Here is a 24,550-nt window from a genome sequence, read left to right as displayed (position 1 = left end):
CAAAAGCTCAGGGTCAGCTCAGGCACCGGGGTTTGAAACATAATTTTGTCCCTGTTTCATATGTATTGATCAGAATTTTAAGTTTTTCTCATTAGGAACACGAGGTTCCACAGTAACAGCACTTCTGTTTCAGTGGAAGTCGAATTTCTGCACCAGATGGAAGTTGTCCTGACAGGCAGAATCTTTATTTCAGATACTTTTCTGCAACTGTTTTTTATATAAATCTTATTCCTGCAATTCAGCATCTCTGTGGCATCCTCTGGACTGGCCCCAGTGGGTCCAGGCCTGTTTTGGGCCAAGGACCCAAAGTTGGAGGCAGAGCTGCAGGTGGGTCTCAGAGCAGAGGACGACCTGATGCAACTGTGGCACACAGTACTTCTGTCATTATCCCAAAACTGAGATTATCAAACAATGATCTCCCTAGAAAAGATCAGGAAAAAATCAGGCTACGCCAGCCCAGACATTTGATCTTTCTCCAAGCCCCTGGAACAGCTCAGCTCCCTCAGTCAAAACAAAGTGTTAAAAATAATGAAAGAACAGGTGAAGTCTAAATACAGAGAGAACCAGCATCCTAAAAATACTTTTTTTTTCCATCAAGCCATCAATAGAAATGGTTTATTTTCTCACAATCCAGACACTGAGGAAATAGTGTCTGCAGAGCAGCTCTGGATGACTGCGCTGCAGAGCACCCAAGTGGAGAGGGGGTTTTATTAAAAACCCAAAACTCTATCTGCATACCCAAATACACACCCACAACCACAGCCACGCTTCCAGCCAAGACAGATTGGGCACCTCAAAAGTCACCGATTAAGCAAATTATTATTCAGGAAGGACCGAATCAGCAGCTGCAGACGATCACTATAAAATCATCTAGCTGCCAAACCCCAAAGTCTGGCTAAATTTGGGGGAATAAACTGGCGGTGTGGAGGGTTTAGCTCTGGCTGGATGGTGCTCCCCTCGCACTCTGCACCCCGCGACAACTTCGGAAATAAAACCCCTCAAAGCCGTCACCCCCACACAAACACAGGGCTCCATCCTCAGACAGCTCCTTCCCTCCAAATTCCACACTCAGCGACCCAGCTCTGACTGACAGAACAGCGTTCAGGAACAGAAATCACATCTTTGGGACGAGGAAAGAAAAAAAAAAAAAATGAAAAGAAATCCATTCCCTGTACCCAACGTGGAGAGGTGTCACTCGCAAAACTCTGCAGCCACTGCACAGCTCACGGCGGGGCAACAGCCGTGAACAGGAGGAGGAAAAAAAACCAGGAAAAAACCGAGTTTTTACCTTGTAGAGAGACGGGAACTTCAGCCAGAACTGCATTTGGGACATTTTAGAGCAGCATTCGGGGGGCTGTCGGCGCGAGAGGCAGCGGCAGGGGGAGGGTGCTCAGCGCAAAGTGCAGAAAGGTCCATTCACGGCCCGGGCTCATCGGGGGGCTTTAAAAACCAACATGCAGCAGCCAGAAGAGGGGAAAATGGAGACTCAGGGCCCGGCAGAGCCGTCCTGAGCCCGGAGATTTGCATAGACTGTTTAGTCACGACGAGAGAGAGGGCTCTTACTTCCTCTAAGTCCAGGGCTGACTTTCAGGAAATGATGCCTGCTTGGTAAGTCAGTGAAATTACTGGCAGTGCGAGGAGAATTACTGTACGTGGTGTAATCCAACCACAGAGCACAGTAAACAGCGCCAGGCTCTGCAGAGCCAGAGGGCTCCGAGCTCCCTCCGCTCCCCTCCCCGGCCACCCAAAGCCAGACTTTGTCCCCCTGGTAGCCCCTGCTCTGGTTTGGGGGTCCTGCCCTCCTGACCCCCTCCAACCCACCCCGATTTCAGGGCTCAGGTGAAGTGGTTGAAGTGACAAAGCTCATGAGGAGTATTCCCACACTGGTGTCCCCCCCCCAAGAGCCATGTGCTGTCTTTGTCTTTGGTGTCTGCCCCACCCCAAATCGCGCCTTTAAAAATCCAAAGGAGTGGCTCATTGTCTTCCCTTTCCTCCCCGGATCGCTGTTATTTCCCAGCCTCCTCTTTCCAAGGCTGTCCCTTTTAACTTTAACAGCTTTGGTAACAGAAATAAGCAGAATTTCTGGTGGGGAAGACAAAAAGGCACAAAAGAGGACACCCGAAAGTGATGTAAACTTAACGAAGGTCTCCTCCAGCAGCACTGGAGATTAAAGGAATCACCCAAACGATCCCCCACCCTCTGGAAAATCCCTGGGAACTGTCGTGTTTGCTTTGGGTGCAAGAGGCTCCTGTTTGCTCTTCCCTGGCAGCGCTGGTGGCAGCCCCAGAGCCGGGCTCTGCCCGCGGGGTCAGTCCCAGTTTGCCCAGCAAACCCAGCAGTGCACGTGCTGGGAACGGGGAGGGAGAGGAGCCCTGACTGCTCCGAGCCCCCCATCCTGCTCCCAGTCCTTCCAGACACCCAGGGCACAGCTCCTGGTGCTGCTGCTGTGGCTGTCGCTGCTGAGGCAACTCCTCTCGGGGCCTTGTGCTGGGAAAAGCTGGAAAATCCCATCTTTATCGGGCATTTCTCAGAAAAACAGAACTTTGGAGTTAAAGAAGGGACAAAGTCCCAGCAGAGAGGTGAGCAAAGCCCTCCAGGGGGAGAGGTGAGCGAAGGAATTCTGCTTTATCCATCAGGTGAGGAAGGAGGATGGGCCCCTCCAAGGAAAGCTCGCCAGGTACTGAGGCTGGAAAACCACCCACAGGGCAAAAATCTGCAGCAGGGCTCGCTTCCAAGGGCAGAACGCTCCACAGGGATTGAGACATCAACAGTGAGGAGCCACATTCCACCCTCAACACACCTAGTCCAGGAGGTCTATTCAATAAGCAAATGGCAAAGAAAAACGCCATTTCCCTGGCACAACTGCAGCCATGGCAGGGTCTGCAGGCACAGACGGGCTCCCAGGAGGAGCTGGAGCAGCTGCTGGGCTCTCCCTGCTCCCAGGACCCATCTCACCTCCCAGAGGAGGCTGCAGGCAGCACTTCCCTGAGAGCCAGCAGAATATCCTGCAGGGACAACAGAATATCCTGCAGGGACAACAGAATATCCTGCAGGGACAACAGAATTCGGTTTCTGTGGGCAGCAGGCTCGGGGTGAGGCTTCTCAAGGCTGCTTTTCTCTGAATTTTTGCTGTATTTAAGAGCAGGCTCTGCTGGCTCATCAGGCAGGTGCTTTAATGACACGTGTGTGGAGCGAAGAGGCCAAATTAATTTCTGTAATGTCTTAATTAGCAACTTGCTGCGTGACCTTGACTGAACCACTACGTCCTGCCTGAGCCAATCGGGGCCTCGCAGTTTGTGCAACCTTTGGAAGGGCAGGTGGATTATTTCCTCTTCCCTTTCTCTCAGCGAGGCAAAACGCAGACACGAGGGACCCGTGGTGCCGAAGGAAGTGGGAACACGGCGCAGACACCCAGGGCTGCTGCATTGATTTTGCAAGACCACAGCAGCGTAATCACCACGGGGAAGATAAATAAACCACTGCGGAACCACCACCTGGAATGTTCCCAGCCTGTCCGAGGGGAGAGGCAATCCTGCTCCCCCGCAATTCACCCAAGAACACGTGTGCTGACAGACAGGGACAAGGAAAGCAGGATTATTCCAGCGCTCACACGCGATTTATCTCCTTCCAGCCAAGGCCAGGGAGTCGCTGTGCTGGGGAACCTTCTGCACCCCTTGACTCAGACTGACTCTGCTTCGAATTAAAGCATCTATTTTCAACCACGTCCCCACGGTCTGCGATTGGGATTCTATTACCAGCATTTTTAAGAGCACTGAGCGTTTCAGACCGGCTTTTCCCGCTTTTGTTGGCTTTGGGAAGAGAGGAGGCAGGGAATGGTGCCTGCCAAGAACCTCAGAGGGCAGATCTCCATCCCTCCTGCCCGGAGTGGACATCGCTGCTTGGAGGCAGCAACACAGATGAAAACTATCAGGAGTGGAATGGGGGGGATAGCTGAGCCCTCCAGGCTCCTTTACCCCCTTCCCCAGGGCCACAGGCATCTGAGGGGGCTCCTGCAATCCACTGACAACAAGTGATACCTCAAAAGCCGAATTATACCTCCCCTCCTCCTGGGAACCAGCTCAGGGTGCCTCAACTGCCTTTGGTCAGCGCACAGTGAGCTGTTATAACCACAGCCTTCACTTTCCTCACCCCAGGCCTGCAGGATGTGTCAGGTATCTCACCCAGAGGGGTTATAAAGTGTTATTACATCAGCCCAAACCCCAAACCTGCAGTGCAGAAACAAAGACACGAGCACGCGAAGCCACTTGTTCTCCCAAGGCCAAGAGCCAGGTATCTGCCTGCAAATGGATTTTAATGTCTGTGTTCCCTGTAGACATAACTCCAGGACAGCAACAGAAGTTCCAGGACGTTTCTTATTCCAGGAAACTCTTTGTTTCAGCCACAACCAAGTGTTCCATATAATTTAATAACTGCTGCATTGATTTCTCCTAAATCACCACAGCTCTGTGCGCTGCAGCACTTCTAAAAATTAATCCTTTTTTTAAGAGCAGGTTAATTTCTCCTCCTGCTTTAACAGGGAAGATTAACAGGAGATTGCAAGGGGCTGGTGGTGAGGAGAGGGCTGGTTTATGATTAACACGTGCGGTCAGGAGCCCCCATCCAGCAGAGCAGATCAAACAAGGCTGTAACTGCATCTTTACAGCCTTACTGGAGGTGACTCTGCCCAGGAACAGCCAATTCCTCCTGGCCCACAGGATAAATCCATCTGGCCTGACCTCCTCCCTCCAGCCCAAGCACAACTCATGTTTTAAGAAGAGGACCAGAGTTCCTCCCAAAGAGTTTACACCCCGAGCTGCTTCACTGAGGGGAGAAGGAAGATCTGCAGAGTCCCCTGCACACACACCATGTCCTCAGCTCCACCTTCCCCTGGAGCTGCTCCCCTTCCCAGGTTTCCCCTGCACTGGTCAGGCCACACACTGAGTGCTGTATCCATTTTAGGGTGGACACTGAGTGCTGTGTCCAGCTCTCTCCCCTCGGTTTAGGGTGGACATTGAATGCTGTGTCCATTTCAGGATGGACATTGAGTGCTGTGTCCAGCTCTCTCCCCTCAGTTCAGGGTGGACACTGAGTGCTGTGTCCAGGTCTGTCCCCTCAGTTCACGATGGACATTGAGTGCTGTGTCCAGCTCTGTCCCTCAGTTCAGGATGGACATTGAGTGCTGTGTCCAGCTCTGTCCCTCAGTTTAGGATGGACATTGAGTGCTGTGTCCATTTTAGGATGGACACTGAGTGCTGTGTCCAGCTCTGTCCCCTCAGTTTAGGATGGACATTGAGTGCTGTGTCCAGCTCTGTCCCTCAGTTTAGGATGGACATTGAGTGCTGTGTCCAGCTCTGTCCCCTCAGTTTAGGGTGGACATTGAGATGCTTGAGCTCGTCCAGAGGAGGCTGGTGAAGGGCTTGGAACACAAACACAAACCCTGAGGGAGCTGGGGTTGTTCAGCCTGGAGAAAAGGAGACTCAGAGGTGACCTCATCGCCCTCTACAACTTCCTGAAGGGTGGTTGTATCAGCTGGGGTTGGTCTCTTTCTCCAGGCAGCAACTGACAGAACGAGAGGACACATCTCAGGCTGCATCAAGGGAAATATAGGTTGGACATTAGGAAAAGGTTTTTCACAGAAAGAGTGATAAAGTACTGGAATGGTCTGGTGGAGTCACCATCCCTGGATGTGTTTAAAACAAGACTGGATGTGGATCTCGATGCCGTGGTTTAGTTGAGGTGTTAGGGCATGGGTTGGACTCAATGATCTTGAAGGTCTCTTCCAACCTACACATTCTGTGATTCTGTGATTTCTCAGTGCACCTCAGGGCACATGAAGTCAGCAAAGTCCTGTTGTGGAGCCACAAGTCGCACAAAATTAGGTAAAAGAAACACTGCCAGCAAAGGCCATCAGAGATAACAGAGAGCTGAAGGAATTAAGCACAATTAGGCAGAATTAGTTGTGTTTCAACTAATTCTAAACTGACCAGAGAGGTGAAGTTGAAGAAAAAAATCTGTGGTGGCCAAGAGGAGTAGGTATTACATGGCAGGAATGCTCTCCTAAAGCAGGATGCTTTGACTCTCTAAGGCTCTGGGGACAGGCACAGCTCACAGGGACAGCACAAAGCATAAGTTAAACCCTCCTGGATTCAATGTTTTATTATGGCAATTAACACCTCTCACCATCAGTGTCACAAGACAGCACCGCCACGGCCACAGTGCCTTAGCAGAACCGCTGCCCACGAGTGCCAGATCCCAACTCAACGGCACCTGGGACTGCAGGAACAACCAGCAGGAAGGGAGGGGAGCAGCAGAAACCAAACCCTGCTTCTCTCAGGACTGTGATTTGTAAGGACACGTGGGCAGTCCGTGGAGTTTTCCATAAGGAGATGGCACCATGTGGTTGGGATGAGACTTTGGCTGAAGACAACAGTTCCCAAGAGCAGAAACGCTGTCAGACCCAACGTGGCCTCCCAGAACTATTTTCTGAACCTCCGCTCAAGCCACTTGTTTATATAAAAAATGCCAACAGATCGGCAAGGATGAATCACCCAGGAGCAAGCCAGAACCCAAGAATACCGTGGAGGAAACAAATTGGAGTTCACATCAGGCTGTTCTGGCCACGCAGTGAAGCACCTTCCCCACCAAGCGAGGTGAATGGTTCAGCTACAGAGAAACTCCCAGAGCCATTAGAAAATGTGGCAATTCCCACTCTCGGCACCCCCAGGTCAGCAAAGCCTCTGCGCTCTGCAGGACCAGGACTCCTGAAACAAAACATGGAAGGATGAGGAGAGGAAATGCCAATGCCAGAGGAAAAAGCAGCAGAACTCCCACTCACCAAACCCTATGGCACAGGGACAATCACTGCCACCAGCAGAAAGGGGTTGCTACACAAACGCCTCCATCAGATGCTCTTTAGACCTTTCAAATCCTTCTTCACTATTCCTCAAAATCCTGGATTCTGCTAAGGGAGCAAAGCCAAGAGAACAGCCTGTATCCACGAGTGGAGGCAACACAAGTCCTCACTCAAGCACCTGATCCATTCTGCCCGCCCAAGGGCCATAGATTGGATCAGAAATCTCTTACCAGCATCTGCAGCAGACTCCTCACATTGCCCCTTGGGCTCCACTGCTCCGTCTGGCACGGCTGGACCAGCCCTTGCCACTCCTGCCACGGCAGCAGGGAAGTTTGGAAAAGACAGGTACTTTCCTGTACCTGAGAAGATGGAACCACCCAGCTGCTCCCACCCCTCCTGGATGGCATTTTTCAGCTTTACAAGACAAATGTTAATATTTAACAGTTTGGCGTCTGGGACAATGAGAAATCAGTAAAGTGGAAAACATTGCTGGAGAAAGGGCTGGAAAAGCTTCAGGAAACTCCTGGATGGCTCCAGGCTGATGCCACTGTCTCCAGTTCAGGACCTGCTGCTCCACCAGAGCCGGGCTCCAACTCTGGCTCCTGTGAGCTTTTCTCTGGATGAGCAATACCTGGTGGCTCAGAGACCCCTGGGGTTTATGCATGATTTCCACGTCAGTGCTTAGTGCATCCTTATCTTGGAGAGCACCAGGAGAGACCGTGCAGGGGGCTTGGAAGCGCAAAGCTGAGCATTCAGGAAGGCTGACCTGGCTCCATGCTGCAGAATGAGCTGTTAGAGGATGACTGGAGCCTGAAACTCCTTTTCCAGAGACAGCTCCACCAGTGCTATTTCACCCCAACAGGTGAAGTCACCGAGTGCTGCCCCTTGTCTCCGGGGAGCTCTGGACACACCCCAGCCCTCAGAGTTACCACCTCCAGCAGAGAACTTCAGCTTGGAAAACAGAGCTCTAACAAAGCTTGATTCTCCGTTCCTCAGTTTCAGCACACCCAGGGTGACACATCACTGCCCTGCCACCTGTGGGATCTCCAGGGACCAGAGCACAGGCTCACAGACAAACCACGGAACAGGACAGGAGAGCACCATAAAGCTGCTCTGCTCCTCTTGGGAGCACTGGCACTACCTGGTGCTACAAAACCCCAGTGAAGGAACTGCTTTGGCTGTGTGGGGTTCAGAGCACACTTCACTGTGTCCATACTGGAGGCAGAACACCTCCAGGCACGTTGCAGTCTCACTACAGAAAGAAAGAGTCCAAACAAAAGCCCATTTGCCTAAAACCACCTCAGTCCCATCCATAGCTCCCTCTCTCAAAGGATAAGAGCAGCACAAGAATTATTTCTTGCTCTGGGAATCATTTGAGGTCATTTGCACCTGCTTTGTATCAGAGCCTCCTGCTCTTTTCTCACCCAGCCAACACAAAGCATCTCCCTCCACAAAGAACCTCCAAAACTCTACTCCTCCAAGCTGGCTGAGATCAATTTCTGTGATGCAGCAGGGAAGGAAGCTGACTGACCACTGAGATGCTAGAAAATACGTAAGTTCAAGAAATAATTAAGCCCTTTTCCCGTTGAACCCATCAGCCAAACCCCAGCAGATCTGGAGGTGAGACCTAAGGCGGGGACCCCTCTCCCCTTCCCATCGCAGCCCGGTAAATGGTCTCACAAGTTTGATGAGATCACCCTTCTGCCTCGTTCCTCCCACAATTAATTCTGCAGGAGGCAGAGATCAATGCTCCTGTGATTCAATTATTTATCTGGTTTAATCCAGTCAGAAAACCCTGACCAGCAGCTGCCCAGTGGCTGCCCAGGTGGGTCCCTGAGGCAAGGGGAGCTGGTTGTGGGGAGCACACCAGTGGCCACCTCAAAAAGAACAAATCCCCAGCATCTGCTCATCCAAATCTGTAGAAGTCTGTAGAGTCCTAAGAAGGGTCAAAACCCCTCTTCGGCCATGCCAAAAAACCCAAAACACAATGAGGAGGAATTAACACATACACAGGCAAGCACCAATGTCTGTATTAATTCCTAGAAAAGGATATAGCCTTTTCTGTAGTCCCTTCTTATTCCAAAGTCAGCTCTGTCACATCAACCACGTGCATTTTTTACTGACTAATCCTACCATAAGATGTTGCCAAAAGTCAGTGCAGGATTCCTGAATATCCATGGAAAGGACCCAGAGAGGTCTCGAGGTGAGGGAGCTCTGGGTCCCCAGACTCACCGAGCAACTCGGGGTCACTGCTCACTCCTCCCACGCTTCAGTTCTGCAAAAACTGACCTGGCTCCACTCTTGGAATGCTGGGCACTGGGCTGATGTAATCCCTAAATATTCACTGTTCAGGAATCCACCACTTGTAACCAGCGAGGAAGAACGTGCGGCACAAGAACATTTTGGGAGGGAAATACTGAAGAGTGTGAAGCGTGTTCAGTTCACACTCTGGGACCCTCCTGCAGCCAGGACCATCCCCAGGGTTTGTGCCAAACACCCCTTTAAAAGATAAAAGCAGTTTTACCACAGAGAAGCTCCTACCATGGACACATTTCAAATTCCTGGTGTCAGAGGACTGATGCCAATCGCACACAATTCCTCTCTGGGGCTGCACAAACCTATCACCCATCTCTTCATTTTCCCTCAGTAAGGCAACACTGAAAAATAACCCCCAGCACTCCAAAGCCTCATTTTTTCCCCAAAGATGTCAAGAATTCTGCACTTACCTGAGGAAAATCCCCATTTTTTGGAAAGAAGTCAGTGGGGTCCACAGTTGCATAGTTTGTATCCCAGAAATGTGGTCTGCTGATGGGATCCATATAAAAATCCTGAGGGGGGTTAAAATATTGCCTGTAAGGAAATGGGAGAAACAGTTACTCCCTGTCAGTCCTCAGCACTTCTCAGGTCACTTCAGCCTCTGGCAGCACTGAAGCTGAAACTTCAGGATGTCACACACAGGAGTGGGATATTATTGGATATTATCCAGAAGAGAGCTGACAAAATAATATCTCTACCAGTTCTATCCCACTTCCCCACCCCAGCAGTGTAAGAACGCTGAATTAAGAACGTAATTCTTGGCAATTCGTGTAAACCAAGAAGGATTTGATAGATAACAATGTAGTAGTCCGTATTTCAGCCCTGATGACAAAGCAGAATGAAGCCCTGGGATGTCCCAGTGTGATGGGTGTGGTGGACCTGCCAGTCACACCACATAAGGACATGAGGCGCAGGGAAACATCACACCTGAATGCCAGTTTGGGCCACAAAACCCCCAAAAGAGCCCCACAAACCAGCTCTGACAGGGAAACACCCCTGTTAACCCGCCTGGACAGGGGTTTCACCACTCACAGACCCCAAAGGCAGGTCAGAATGGAAGGGTTGGTGACTGGGAACCACAGACAGAACTGCTACCCAGAGAGAGGAACTAGGGATGTGACCGGTGTGAGCTCAAAGGCAAGCTCTCCGCTCAGCTAACAAGGGAACAAAGCAAATCCTGCCTGCTCCTCCTGGGCAGGGCCATGCCAGCTTCCTCCTGCTCCTTGTGCCCAGCATCTGCTTCCTCCGGGCAGCCAGAGGCAAAAACTGCAGGAGAGCAGCCAATTTCCTTCCTCCTGCCCAACCTCTGCTCCACGCCACCTCCTGGTTTGCTCAAGCCCTTTCCCTCTCCTGCAGGAGCAAGGAATGTGCTTCGTAATCCTTCCCGTAAGGGGCCGTGCTCCTGCTTGGGAAATTGCCACTGACACCCTCGGCGCTGCAGCCACGGGACATCAACCCCGGCTGGATTGGCTTCCTCTTGTGGGGAGCTGCACGTTCTCCCCAGTGCCCAAAGAACCCACGGCCAGGAACTTGAACGGGTGCTTGAGGGAGGGAGAAACAGAGTTTGAACAGAACTCCTGCCCAGGAGCTGGGAATGCCAAGCTGCCGAAGGATTATTAAGCAATTAAGGTGCCACGCGTGGCCAGCAGCTCGTTAACACGCTCGGTGAACATTTACATGTGGGTTTATGTGCAAACACGGTTATCTCCACTGATAAATTCGTTTTTCCTGCTCATTTCCCATCACTAAAGATAATATCCTGAAAACAGAACAGCTCCTTCCTCCTTTCCTTTTTTTCCTTCTTTTCTGTGCTGCCGTGGCTTTACCTGCTGCAGAGACCCCTGTGTGAACACACCTGCACATCCCAGCTCCCACAGCCCAGCCCTGACTGTCAGTTCCTCCTAACCCATCCAAGCAAATTAAAATCTGGGCATAAATTCTGGGAATGAACGTATTTCCACACAGGAAAAGGCTGGTTTAAAAGGCTTTCAAGTCGAGGCCGCTGTGGTCTCGCCGTCTCTCACACGAGGACACAGCTTGGCCAGCATCAAGGAACTAACCAAGGAATAGGAAAACTATTTTTACTGGAAAAGTGAACACCCCCTCCCGTTTCCCTGGCACTTTGTGGCCTGGACAAGGGTCAGTCAAGGTAATGAGAAGGAGACCAAGAGAGCTCCAACCTCCCTGGCCTGCTGTGGAATGACCAGCTCTGGTTGGTATTTTATTACCCTTCATCTTGGTCTCCCAATCTGTCCATGTGAGATGCACTTGGTTCCTGCAGTTTGCAGGGAGAGCCCACAGCAGCTCCGGGCACTGCTCCGAGATCCTCCTTGGAAAGCCCCCAGATCCTTTCAGAACCTTTGGAGCTGGGCTTTACCTTCCCTTGAGTCAGAATTCAAAGCTGTTTCCCCTCGTTTGCAGGGCTGGCACAGAGCCATTGACAAGTTCGCTTGAATTAAAGTGGGACAAAACCGTTTTAAGTGGAAGATTTAGGTCAGTGACCTGTCACAGCCAAGGTGTGAACACAGCCAGCAGCGAACTGCCCCGTCCCCACCTGCTCAGCCCCTCCAGGGCTCAGCTCCTGGCACACTGCTCCATGGAAGCTTCCCCCAGAGCCTGAGGGGCTTCACTGGATAACCAAAAACCGTTCCAGAAAGGAAATTTATGCCGGTTTAATCACACCAGCTGCCCGAAAAGGAATGCTCCGTTGTAATTCCGCTGCATTCCAGCTGCTCATCTGTGACCCAGCGCATCCAAAGCCCTTGTGGGCCCATGGTGTCACTTCTGAGACCTCCTGTGCGTGTTTTGGCCAGGCTCCATCCTCTGTCCTCCACTCAGAGACACAAACTTCACATCTCAAGTGGAAGATCAGGGAGAGCTGAGAGGCCACGGGCTGCCTCAGCACCAGCCCGGCGCTTTTCCTTCCTCATCAGACACCAATCCATGTTTTTCAGAGCTTGCTTTACTATTTCAGCAAGCAATGCTCCACGCAGAGGGGGAAAAGGGCATGAAAACAGCAAGAAAAGGGATCGTGTGTTTTGGAAAGTGGGGACAAAGCTTTGCTGCAGCTGTGTGACATCTCATCCGACAGCACAACTGGGCTGCCCCAGATCCCCCCCAGCCAGGAATGTGCTGAGCCTCCAGCAGCAAGGTAAACTGAGCTCTGCAGGGATAATTTCCTCAGAAAAGGGCTGACCTGCTGCTCTTCAGAGCCCTGAACCTCCCTGGCTCTTTCAGGGAGGTCTAATACGCTGTCGACGTTTGTCAGGTTAAGAAAACCTGAACCCAAGAGGCCACATCTGGGGTCTTCTGAAGAAACTCCCTAGCATGAAAGTGAACTCCTGAAAGAAACAGGAAAAACCTGCTTCTGGGTAAAGGTGTTGCTATGAGAATAAGCCCTGTCCAAACACAGCCACTTGCAAATGAGATTTCTCTGCAAGGATTCTGAAGAAAAACGTGCACCACCTCTAATGCCAGCTGCATTCTTCCGTGTTACAGCAGGGGCTACAACTACAACTGCCTTTAAAATCCCACTTTTCAATGTTTCCATCCCTTCCACGATTCCTACCTGTAACCCCCTCACTCTAAATCCACCTACAACAGAGTCAGTGCCATTTTCAAATGCAAAAAGCACAGACTTTTTTTTTTTTTTTTTTTTTTTTTTTTAATGTGAAATGCAGATACGGAAAATCTCGCCTGAAAGGTGATTTTTACAGCTCCTGGGGTATGGAGAACAAGAAGCTAAAGGTGCAGCCTTGGCTAAATCATTCCCTATCAGATCATTACTACAGTGGGCCTCGTTTGCAGAAGTAACTCAAGCAAAGGCAGCAAGTCCAGGTTTGTGTCAGACACAGGCATGTCCTTGCAGGATCGGGCTGTGATGTTCCCGGCAGCGCTGATACGAGCGGCACCCAACAGGAAGAGAGCGAGGGGTAAAACCAGAACAAATGGTCAAAAGGAAAAAAAAAAAAACAAAAAACCAACCCCAACACAATAGATAAATACAATCTAATCTTGTGGTTCAATGCAGCAAAACAGAAATTCTGTTATAGCTCTCCGGAGGATTCACAACGTGTAATTTACAGGAATCCTGCTCAAAAAGCACAGCCCCTTCCAATCAGGCAGGCTGGCCGAGAGCAAAGGGCCTGAATGGATCTGAGAAATCTCCTGTGGGGAGGAGCTGGCACAGCCCAGCTCCCTCAGCACCTGTGGGGCAGCTTCTGGGGCTTCTCCCGGGGAACTGCCCAGTCCATCCTGTGCTCCTGCTGTGCCCAGAGGGGACCGGGGCCGCCAGAGCAGCAGAACCAACACGGGGACACGATTCCCCTCACCCCCTGACAGAGGGGCTGATCCTCACTGCTCCCACCTGCCTGGAGCTCACACCCTCACAGGGAAGGATCCCTCCAGGAAGATGCCAAAATCCCTCTAGGAGGGAGGCTACGTCAAATCCCCAGTTTTAATTCCAGGCACCTGGAACGCAGTTGTTAGTTCAGGATGTCAAATCCTGCTCCTTTCAATTCTCCTTCCTCCCACCTCTGACCTAGATAAAGAACACATCCTTTGTATCTGTGTCACTCCCTGGATTCACAGAGACCAAAGCAGCCATGGATCAGCCTTCAAACCCCCAGCCCCACGCAAGTCACTCAGTGACGGCACAGGGCCACTTTATGTCACCCAAACATTTGTCACATCCCACCTTGCGATGCGGGATGAAGAGGGGATAAAGAGGGGAAATGGAAAACGACATTTTTCAGTGCAGACACGACATGGCTGTTAGCGTCAGTCACTGCCAGCGACGTGGAAAAGGATTTTACTTCACCCAAAACCTGACACCTGGTACAGGTAACACCTTCCTCCACATCTGTGCAAAGCTAGAGACTGCCCAGTGTGTTTGCTCAGTCAGATCTGTTAAGAATTCCACTGATGTTACAAAACCAGGCTAAACCATGGCTGCTCCTCCCTTACTGCAGCACAAAGGTTTACCAGAAAACAAAGGGGTTTTTTCCTTATTTTTTAAAAACAAAAAGCTGTTTGCTGCTGTTTCCAAGCTGCAGCAGTGTCTGAAATGCCACAGGATCGGTGAGTGATGCAATTATTTCCCCATCAGATCACGAAATAAAGTAAACATGGAAAGCAGTAAAGAAACAGTTGAATCACGGGGTGTGCAAGAGCAGAGGGGATTAGACAAAGGAGAACAGCACTCACTGGTTTTCACTTGGGAAGGACGAGGTTGGGAAAGAGCCTGAGTAGCAGCTACTCCACGGGTCGGCGGCCAGCATGGAATTCTGCAAAGCAGAAAGCACAACAGTTAGAGCAGCAGAGGCCTGAAGTGTTACCTGGGGCTGCAGATCCCAGGGCAGGCCCATGGCTTCCCTCCCTCAATGCTTCCCATCGGCAGAGGTGGCTCCTCACCCCTCGAGCAAGACTCCAGTGTCAGCTTTGGAACCTTCTCCCCTCCCAGTGTCCCCAGATGGTCGCCAGGTCAGTCCCCTTCCCCAGCCCTTTCACAGGACACGCTGAAGGGACAAGAGGAAATGGCATCAAGCTGTGCCAAGTGATGTTCAGGACGGACATCAGGAGGGATTTCTTTGTGGAATGGGTGGTCAGGCATGGGCAGGGGCTGCTCAGGGAGGTTTGGAGTCCCCATCCCTGGGGGTGTCCAAGGAAGGGCTGGATGTGGCACTCAATGCTCTGGTGAGGTGACAAGGTAGGGACCAGTCACAGATTGAACTTGATGACCTTGAAGGTCTTTCCCTCAGTGAGTCCACGATTCCGTGATTCAGTCTCTGTGGGATGCTGGCACCAACTCAATAACCTGAAATCGTCTGGCAGAGGTCACACCCAAAAATGTCCTTCTGTGCCTTTTGTCTTCCCACTTCCCTGAAGAGTCTCCAATTAACGGGAAGCTCTTAGCTCAGCTCATACCAATAAAATCAGGGAGAGAACACAGCATCTCCTTACTCAGCTCCACAGCAGCCTTTAATCTCTTTTTTTTGTGTGCCCAAAGCAATGAAACCTCTTACTTGAAGCAACAGGAACTCGGGCCTCGCTTAAACCTCTGTGTCCCTGCATGTGACACATTCCAGAGTTTGAAACAGAAAGAGAAAACTCCAGGAACACGTCAGCTATTTTGGGTTTGCTTTTTGCCCTGTCGGACAAACGCATCAGCGACCCGGTCTGGTTTTAGCAGCTATATCAGGACAAATACAACTTATTTATCTCTGCTGCTCTGGAAACAAGGACAGCTGGACGCGGGCACAGATTCACACGTCTGGTAGAGATGTGCTGGGGTAGGAACAAGGTCTGCAATCCTGGGCAGATTCTCTCAGCCTCTTCAGTCCTTCCTTAAGCAGCTTTCAGAGAGGCTTTGTTTTAATCACAGCCCTGCTTTTCCCTCCTCACTTCAACCACAACCCCTCCGATCCATCCTGCACGCCCCTGCACAGCGCCTGGGAAGTCTGGAAATCGTTGCTGTGAACACAGACCAGGATCTACCAGGATCCACCAGGGCAGGCTGCTCTGCCCAGACCCTTGCTGGGCACAGCCTCCCCCTCCCCAGGACCTGCAGAGCCTCACCTCCACGTCCGGCATGGCGAGCTGGGAGCGGAGGCCGGGGATGCCGTGGACGGCATCTCCCGGCTGCTGGTGCTGTGGGAAGCTGTTCCCCCCATCCATGGTGGGGTGAGCTGAGGGCATCAGCCCGTGTCCTGCCTCATGGAGTCCTCAGGAGGGTGGGACAGGCTGTGGAGTGAGCGGTGGGAGCGTCTTTATCTGCGCTCTTCACCCTGCACCATGTCCTGGGCCGGGAAAGAAAGGCACGTTTAGGTTTTGTGAAAGGGGAGGTGGGGGGGGAAAAAAAAAAAACAACACTTGTGAGCTGAAACATAGCTGAGGGATGAGCAAACAGCCACCAGCCTGTGAAATGCTGCTGCCTCTTCAGAAAGGAGAGGGTTTTATGGGAAACAGAGCTCTCCATTACCACCACACCTGGAATTCACCCAGGCTGGAACTGGAACACACCTCTCCTGCCTTTCACACCGCAGGAGCCCCGCACGTCCCTGCGACTGCCTGCACACACAGCTGGGCTCAGCCTGGGGGATTTGCTTATCCAATGTACAAGAAGAGCCTGCACTCGTGTGTAAACTCATGGTAATCAACTGCCCCAAATCGCCTGTTCTCCTGAAAACACGCTCTGGAGCTGGGGACACTGCTGAGCCAGCTGAGAGCCCTCCTCTCCCAGCCCGGGGCACACCGGGGTCTCCCCGGCTCCAAGGCAGATGTTTCTGTGCACCAAGACCTTCCCCACACCAGTCAAACCCAACAATACCTCGTTACTCATTTGAAATTAATAGTATTAACGCCATAAAATCCTGAACTTATCAGCTTCTGGCACTTTCTCCTTTGCCAGCAAAAGGGGATCCAATGCAGGAGCATTGTCCTGGCAGGATTAACCCCACAGTAACACCCTGCCCTCAGCGCAGCTTCTCAGTCAAAACCTCCAAACTGATTCATTTTCTTCTAAATTCTCCATAATCCCACAGGAAACCAATTTCCAACTGGATTTAATGGATTAAAATAAAAAAGAGATGGTGAAAGCAACCTATACAACCAGAGAAAAGCACCCATGATGTCTTTACTTCCAGTGAATCTTTTTTTGCCCCTTCCTGCCTTCCCTGACCCTCACCACAAGCTGAGTAAATCAAAGTGGCCAAAACCTTTGGGTGGAGCAATCCAGTCACACACAACACCTACAGAGCACGGCCCAAAGCTGTAATTTTAAAAGAGCCACCTCTGATCATCCAGGAGACACTGGATTTGCTACAAGGAGTATTTTTGAAAAGCCATTTCTGACTCCGAGGCCCTTTTAAAAATAAAAGTGACCTCGCGGTGGACAAAATGACTGCGGCATTTGCAATGGAAAGTGAAATTAAAGCGATTTTTTTGCTGCCTTCCCGTGGTCCCGCAGTTGTGCCAGCAGTGCCCTCTGGGCAGGACCAGACCCCGATCCCGTGGTGGAGTCACAGGCAAATCCCTCGTGTGCCAAGGACCTTCTGTGTGAAAAGCAGAGTTTAACATTCACATCCCACCTATGGAATGCTGTGTAGAGCTCCCAAAGGGATTGTTTGAGTTTTGGGTTGTGTTTTTTTTTTGTAGGGAGAAGGTCTCACTTTTGTATTTTGCAAAGATTCCCTTCAACTCAGCTGTACCCAAGCAGGGCTGAGATTCGCTGATCTCAGGGTCAATGTCACCAGCTGCTCTGGTGTCTACCCTGTGGCTCTTCCTTACACCACACTTCAGGGCTTTTGCTGCTTTTCTCTTTTTTCTTTCCCCTACTTGCGACAGCTTTTGAGAGGAAATCAGCAGCAGTGATTCCCGTAAGAGCCAACAGCAAATATACAGCTTTACTCACATATCCAAAGGAACTTAGGAAGGGTCAAATCAATATCAGTATCCCTCCATGCCTGCTCTGCATTAGCTGGTGTCTCACACCACCAGACCTCACTTCTGGACCCTGTAGAGCAGAGGCTGCTCTAAAGCAGCACCAGCTCCCCAGGGAAACTGCACAGCAGATCACACCCCACTGGCAAAACGAGGGAAAACTGCTTAGCAGGAAAGCTGGAACACTCTGGGCCTCGGTTTGTGGTGCAAGTGCAAAATACATCCAAGCATTAAGAACAGGAGGGAAAAAGAGGCACCAGGAGACCACTCTACAGCTGGCACCATTCCAGCCACTCCTCAGTCCTGGAGGATGCTGAGGGAACTCCTTACCCCAGGAGAACGGCACCAGCACGTGCTGGACGCCCCAAAATCCAACCTGCACCTGCCAAATCTTTGTGCTGCAAAACAAGCTCCTGGTGATGAACGTGGAGGCCGGCCCAGCTCCCACTCTGAGCTCACGCTCCAGGGCCAGGGGCTGCTGTCTGGCTTACACTCCCAAATTCCAAGGAAAAAAATAAATAAAAAACTCACTAAATCCAGAGTCAGAGATCTGTGTGAGGCTGAGGACAGCAGGACAACACCCAGCATGAGAACAGAGAAGTGGGAACAGCCCTCGGTTCGTGCCTATCCCGCCATCCTCCAGGCAGCCACATCACAGAAAACCATGAAATTCAGCCAGTTCCAAAGTGCTTCCACTTCCACATCCCATCCTGCTGCTGTGACAGTGAACACTGATAACACAGAGCCCCACACACGCGAGGGAACCACCACAGCAAACTTTTAAAGTGTTTTTCCACCACTCCTCTTACCAAACATGCTCCCACCAGGCAGCAGCTTCCGCTGTTATGGCAAATCCTCGGGGATGAGGCTCCTGGTCCCAGCACTCGTGTTGGGAGAGGGCTGGGAGAGGAAAGCCCAGCCTGCAGCAGCAGCAGCAGCACACAGAGACCTTCCCAACTTCAACCACTTCAGTCACGTTTTCTCGAAGCAGAAAGAAAATTCTCGCAGCTGTGGAAGAGCAGTGATCCCTCGGGTCCGGAGGGAAGGCACACAATACTAAAAATCCCACCGGACGTTTTCCTTCCTGGCTGGGCAGCCCAGGTTTGAAAGTGAAAGCAGCTCCCTGCACAGGATGACGAAGTCCCTGAGTGATTCCATCCTATCACCGAGCTCCAGAACGATTTCAATATTCCAGTTTGCTTAAAGGTTTGCTGTCAGCACAGGGACTAAGGGGCAGCTCCAGCCTGGAATTCCTCTGGAATTCACCATGTCTAGAGGTTACAGAGCACAACTTTCAGCTTTTAACAGCTTGAGCTTTTTAGGCATTTCTCAGACCAGCGCTCCAGCAGGAAAATTCCAATCGGAAACACACAAAGAACTGCTGTGCTGTAACCAGGATGGACAGAGCCGGGAGTGAGGGCTCGGATCACTCCTAACTGAGACCAGGAGAGGTGAAAACAACCCAGTAAATGCAGCCAGCACTTCCTCCTGTTGTGTTCCCGCCTTTGTTGGTGTATTTTAAATTGCCTCCGTTAAAGGAAGACAGCCAGGAACCCACAGACATGCCTGGAGCAGCCGGAGCTAAACCTGCCGATCGTGAATTACCACACACAACGAAAACACCTTGGGAATGTGATCCTGCTCTTCCTCATGCTCAGAAATAAGTTCCCCTCACCCTGCCCACCCCCACGGAGCCCCAAAGTGTCCCCAGCCTGCTCCACCCACTCCTGAGCCCCCAGCACGGGCACCCAGCAGAGGGAATTCTGCGGGATACAGTGAGGATGCAACGGCCCCGGAGAAACGGGAACTCAACACTACGGAACCCTGAACAGCCAGTTTTACATCTCAAGCACCCAGGCACCTCCGAGTTCCTCTTTCATGCTTCTCCTTGATGTATTTTTGGGAAGTTTAGACCAAACAAGCAGATGGGAATAGGACTCAGTCCCGTCACCAAGGCGAAGGAGAACACCAGAGCGGAAAACGCGTATTATGGGTGATGAAAACGGAATCGCTTCAGGGCATCCTGAGCCAGCACTTTGAGCCACCCTGATCTCCTGAACGCTTTGAGCATGGAAAAGGCTCCTGGGACACAAGCACTGCAGCCCTGGAGCCTGGCAGTGACGTGCCCAGCTCCAGGGCAAATCCTGGCATCACCTGGACACCACAAGTCAATGCAGAGCTGCGGCGTGGAGCAATCCCTGCCACTGATTAACTGTGGGAATTAGTCCGTAAGGAAAGGGAAGAAAAGTCTGGATCATTCCAGAGATTCCTGCAAGGGCTGTGGCGGTGCAGGCAAAAGAACAAACCTGCCCTCCAAGGATGGCAGAGTGTCTGCAGGGAAAAGGAAGAGGTTGATTCTTCAAGCAGTACTTGCTGCTCCTCGTCTGACACTCCAGCAATACAGGGGAAAACCAATCAAATACAGCTTTTTGGAGGGCAAAGACCCCTTTAGGAGAAAATATTAGCTGCCCCCCCACAGGTAGATTACACCTGTCCCTGCTTTTCCACCTGGGAGAACGCACAGGACTATTTCTGGACAGGGTAAAAATGCCTCTCCAGACACTACCCACGCTCTGCCAAGGAACTCAGCACGCTCCTGTGTAAATCCACCCAGCATCACCCTCACACATCCAGCACTGACATTCCCAAACCACAAACACATCCCTGCAAGGCAGAGCTAGGGCTGAGGCAGCTGCTCAGACACTGGGTGCACGGAATATTCCCAAAAACAGGGGTTTGGACACTCCCAGCACGAGGCAGAGCCTGAGCAGGGCACTCTCCTTCCACAAAGAACTTGACTAAGCAAGGTCAGAATCCAAGAAAATGCAGGTCCCAAATTCTTGATACTTTTCCCCCGGTTTCTCTCCCAAGAGACAACTGGGAGAAACCCTCTGAACCCGGGCAGGTCCCGACGTTCTGTTTCACACGCAGCCACTCACGGTGGAAAAACCACTTCAGGACATCAAAGCCAACTTCCCTACGGATCAGGGCAGCCTCAAGGCACACTCAACGTGCACCTGCTCCATGAGAGGCGTGTGCTCACCTTGATCACACCCACACTTGTGCAGACCTCCATCGTGTAACCAAAAAGGACTTAAGAGTTTTAAGTTTTAAAAAGAAAAGTGCCTCAGGAGAGTGCAAACTTCCCAATTAGGCCTGGAAGGGTTTCCTGAAAGATCCCTGAAGGATCAGAATCTCATGGTGACAGGTCACAGCGCGGTTTGCTCCTGCGCAGAGACCTCCCAGCAACATTTGAACGAGACAGGTACAAGCTTATTTTAGGAAAATGAGGGTGTAAACATCTAACAAACAGACCCCCATCAAGTAAAGAGCTTTTGGCAGAGATAAAAGAGCTCAGACTTCCAAAGGCTCCAGCTGGCAGCTTATGTACGGAGCTCTGCAAAACCTGGCAGTGCTGCACAGGACACACAGCACTCCCAACCCAGCAGCAACAGTATTAGCACATCATTTTCCACTTAAACATTCCCACCACCAGCTGCTCTTGGTTCAGCCATTCCCTCACGGCTCAGGACAAGCTCAATGCTCAGGATGATGTGCAGCAGGAACGGCCCCAAAGAGGCACAGCCAACACCCTCCTGTCGTCCAGACTCACCCCCGGGCCAGTGCAAGGACCAGAAAACCCTCTGGGGGGGTTTAGGTTGCCAGTGCTGAACCTGCAGGACTTGTCCTGCCCAGCCCCATCCCATTTTCACCGTAAATCGAGCCTGCCAAGGGGGAGCCACAGTCCTTACACTGGAATTTATGGTTACTCTTGAGGAGTTTTAGACCTGGCACTAGTATTTAATAAGGTGAAACCTCCAGCACCAGCCCAGTTAAGGTTCTGACAGCACTGGTTCCATATCGCTCTGAACTGGGCCAGCACGGGCTGCACCACAGCAGGAGCTCAGTGCAGGATGGATTCATGGCTCCACACTGACAGAGAGGAAGTTTGGATCAGATATTAGGAAATCCTTCCCTGTAAGGATGGTGAGGCTCTGGCACAGGGTGTCCCTGTGCTGTCCCTGGATCCCTGGCAGTGGTGGCACAGGGTGGCACCCTGGCACAGGGTGTCCCTGTGTGTGGCTGTCCCTGGATCCCTGGCAGTGCCCAAGGCCAGGCTGGATGGGGCTTGGAGAACCCCGGCACAGCAAAGGGTGTCCCTGCCCATGGCAGGGGGTGGAACTGAATGAGCTTTGAGGTCCTTCCAATCCAAACTATTCAATGATTCTGCGATCGCTGTGCAGATTTCACAGCGCTCCGTGGAAAAGCAGCTGAAGAGGGAGTCAGAAACACGAGGGTTCGCTGGCCGCGGCCACCCCGACTGCGCCGGGGCAATTCCCTGCGCGGACCCGGCTGGGACAGCGTCGGAGGGGTCTGTGCTTTGCTGGGATCGCGGTTACAGAGGCTCCGCGGTATCTCCGGCTCTCTGCGGTGCAGACACGCGGTGCCGGTGCGGACACAGCCCCGAGCGGTGCCCGCCGAGCCCCCCCGGCCCCGCGGCACACGCGGGACAGACACGCGTGGGGGACACGGGCGGCTAAAGCGCGGGGGGAGCGGGGCCGGCACTGCCGTCTCCACAGGCTGCTCCGGGCCCGGCCCGAGCCCCGCAGCCCCCGGACTGCCCGCGGCACCGACCGGCCGCTCCCGGGACAGTCCCGGCTGGGGGCCGCGTCCCCACCGAACCCCCCGGCCCGGCCCCAGCGGGCCCGCGGCCCCCGCCCACGGAGGGATCGGGCCGGAGGGGAGGAAGCCGCGGGCTCCGGGGGGAAGCGAGCGGGCCGCCCTTACCTGTGTCCGGGGGTGGCGGGGGCTGCCGGGGGCTCCCGGGGGCGCCGGGGCTCAGGCTCCCGCCCGGCCGCCGCCGCCTGGCGCCGCTTCCGGGTCCGCCATGTCTGCAAGGGCCACAGAGCTTCCGGGGAAAGGGGCGGTGGCAGCCGGGAGAGGGCCGGGAGAGAGCCGGGAGAGGGCAGCGGGGAACGGGAGAACCGGGAGAGGGCAGCGGGGGAACGGGATAACCGGGAGAGAGCAGCGGGGAACGGGAGAACCGGGAGAGGGCAGCGGGGAATGGGAGAACCGGGCCCGGGAGCAGCGGGGAAACGGGAGAACCGGGAGAGAGCAGCGGGGGAACGGGATAACCGGGCCCGGGGGCAGCGGGGAACGGGAGAACCGGGAGAGGGCAGCGGGGAATGGGAGAACCGGGCCCGGAGCAACCCGGCCAAGCCGCGGAGCGGGAAGCAGGAGAGGCAGGGCTCGCACCCCGGTCTCGGCGAGAGCCGCCAGGGCGGCCCCGGGTGATGGACGGGCAGCGAGAACCGCGGCTCCGGAGACTGGCAAAGGCCCGGGGCCGAAGGATCCCCGAGGCAGAGGGAGCCTCCGGGGCCGCCTCTCCCCCGCCCAGGAGCGGGCGCTGCCCCGAGCGGCGGGTCCTGGCCCACACCCGGCCCGGGGGCTCTCGGGGGGTTCCTGTGGGTCCCGGCACGGCCCGTTCCCGTAGCCTTTGCACCGGTGTGGATCCAGAGTGTGTCCCACATCCATCCATCCATCCATCCATCCATCCCACAATGGGATGGGATGGGATGGAAATGGGAGGCAGACTAAAGTCCTGGAGCAGCCGTGGCTCTACACACCATCAGCACCTGCCCACAGGCCGAGTGGAGTCTGTCCAGTCCTTATCCTCTCAAAAGGAAAGGAAATTCCTCACTTTTCCTCCCTGCAGGACCAGGGCAGCAGCTCAAGCCACAGAGGACACAGGAGAGCTGGAAACACTCAAACCCTGAGCAGCTTCCAGGGATTCTGCCCGCTGCCATGCCACGAGTCCTGCTGTAGGAATTAAATTAATCACAGGGCTGGAGAATGATCTGCTCTGGCTACTCTGGGCTCCTCATTCGTTTTCCCCATACCGGCCTTTTAATATTTTTAATTTCCCGTTGCTTGCATTGGATTCATGCCACCTTTGCAGTCCCAGGATAGGAACAAAATCCTGAGGGGTCTCACAAAAGCCTCACAGATGGGTCTGTTTTAACACCAGCACAGCAGCAGCCGTAAGGAACCGATTTATCCCCACAAAGGGAAGTGCTGGCAGATGGGAACCACGTTAACACCGGGTCCTTGGGAATACTGGGTTCGTGCCAGAGGCAGAAGGGAAACCAGGAAGATCTGTAACAGCCGTGTGGGGCTCAGTCCCTTTCTCCCCCTGCTAATCCTGCTGCTCCCAGGCTTCTTTCATTTACACACAGTAATTAAAGAAATCTTGTCACATTTTCCAACATATCCTTCTTACAGGGATTCTTTTAACCCCTGCTCCCCCCAGCTTTTTATTTGGTGTAACACAAGTGCAAATAAATAAATACAGTGGAAGAACACACAGGGATCCATCCAGCGCCGAACCAGCCTCCTCCCAGAACCACCAAACCCAGATTTCCCTTACCAGGATCTCCTCCTCCTCCCACCCCATCCCGGCTCCCAGTTCACACGGGAAACTCCAAGACAGGGATGAAGCAAAAGTGAAGCTGGGCTGGGAGCACTGGGGCTGTCCTCTGCCTGCACTGGTGGGAGGTGTGGGGTCATGGCTGTGTCCTGGTCTGTTTTCCCCCTGTACAGGAGCAATGTCCCTGGAAAACAGCCTGGCTTCTCCAGGAACAGCCCTTCCCAGGCAGCTGGTCCCTGTGAGACACCCAGTCTCAGGAAATGGGGACAAAGACGGGAGTTTTGGGGCCCTCATGCCATGGGCTCCACTGCAGAGCAGCAGCTCCACATCGGGGTGCACCCGGCTGCTGTCGCCTGCTGCCAGTTCCTGTTTTTTGGTTTTTTTTTTTCCCAGAGCCTGGAAATCCCCTGACTTTCCGTGGGGTGAGGGGTGCGGAGCCATGCCGCCAGCTGGCCCTGTGCCCCCGGAGCTGCGGGAAGAGGCAGCCAGGGACAGACAGACCCTGCCCCGAGCAG

At 53.0% G+C, this 24,550-nt stretch overlaps 1 protein-coding gene across 3 annotated transcripts in view; it reads right to left on the bottom strand.

The window, feature by feature from the left end:
• Positions 1 to 22,474, bottom strand: part of SBNO2 (strawberry notch homolog 2) — a 50,512-nt gene extending 28,038 nt beyond the window's left edge. For 2 of the 3 annotated variants that reach the window (XM_040086708.2, XM_040086707.2), the window contains exons 1-4: positions 22,397 to 22,474; positions 15,746 to 15,966; positions 14,375 to 14,454; positions 9,580 to 9,703 (exon numbers count right to left, since the gene is read on the bottom strand). In XM_040086708.2, coding sequence (XP_039942642.1) covers positions 9,580 to 9,703; positions 14,375 to 14,454; positions 15,746 to 15,865 — 324 coding nt within the window. In that variant the 5' untranslated portion in view covers positions 15,866 to 15,966; positions 22,397 to 22,474. Of the gene's footprint in view, positions 1 to 1,288; positions 1,543 to 9,579; positions 9,704 to 14,374; positions 14,455 to 15,745; positions 15,967 to 22,396 lie in introns of those variants that run through there. The other variant, XM_040086709.1, reaches the window with a different exon arrangement.
• Positions 22,475 to 24,550: the final 2,076 nt, after the last annotated feature.

Source organism: Hirundo rustica, chromosome 26, assembly GCF_015227805.2.
Source record: "Hirundo rustica isolate bHirRus1 chromosome 26, bHirRus1.pri.v3, whole genome shotgun sequence".
NCBI lineage: Eukaryota > Metazoa > Chordata > Aves > Passeriformes > Hirundinidae > Hirundo > Hirundo rustica.
This window is presented reverse-complemented; position numbering and strand designations above follow the sequence as displayed.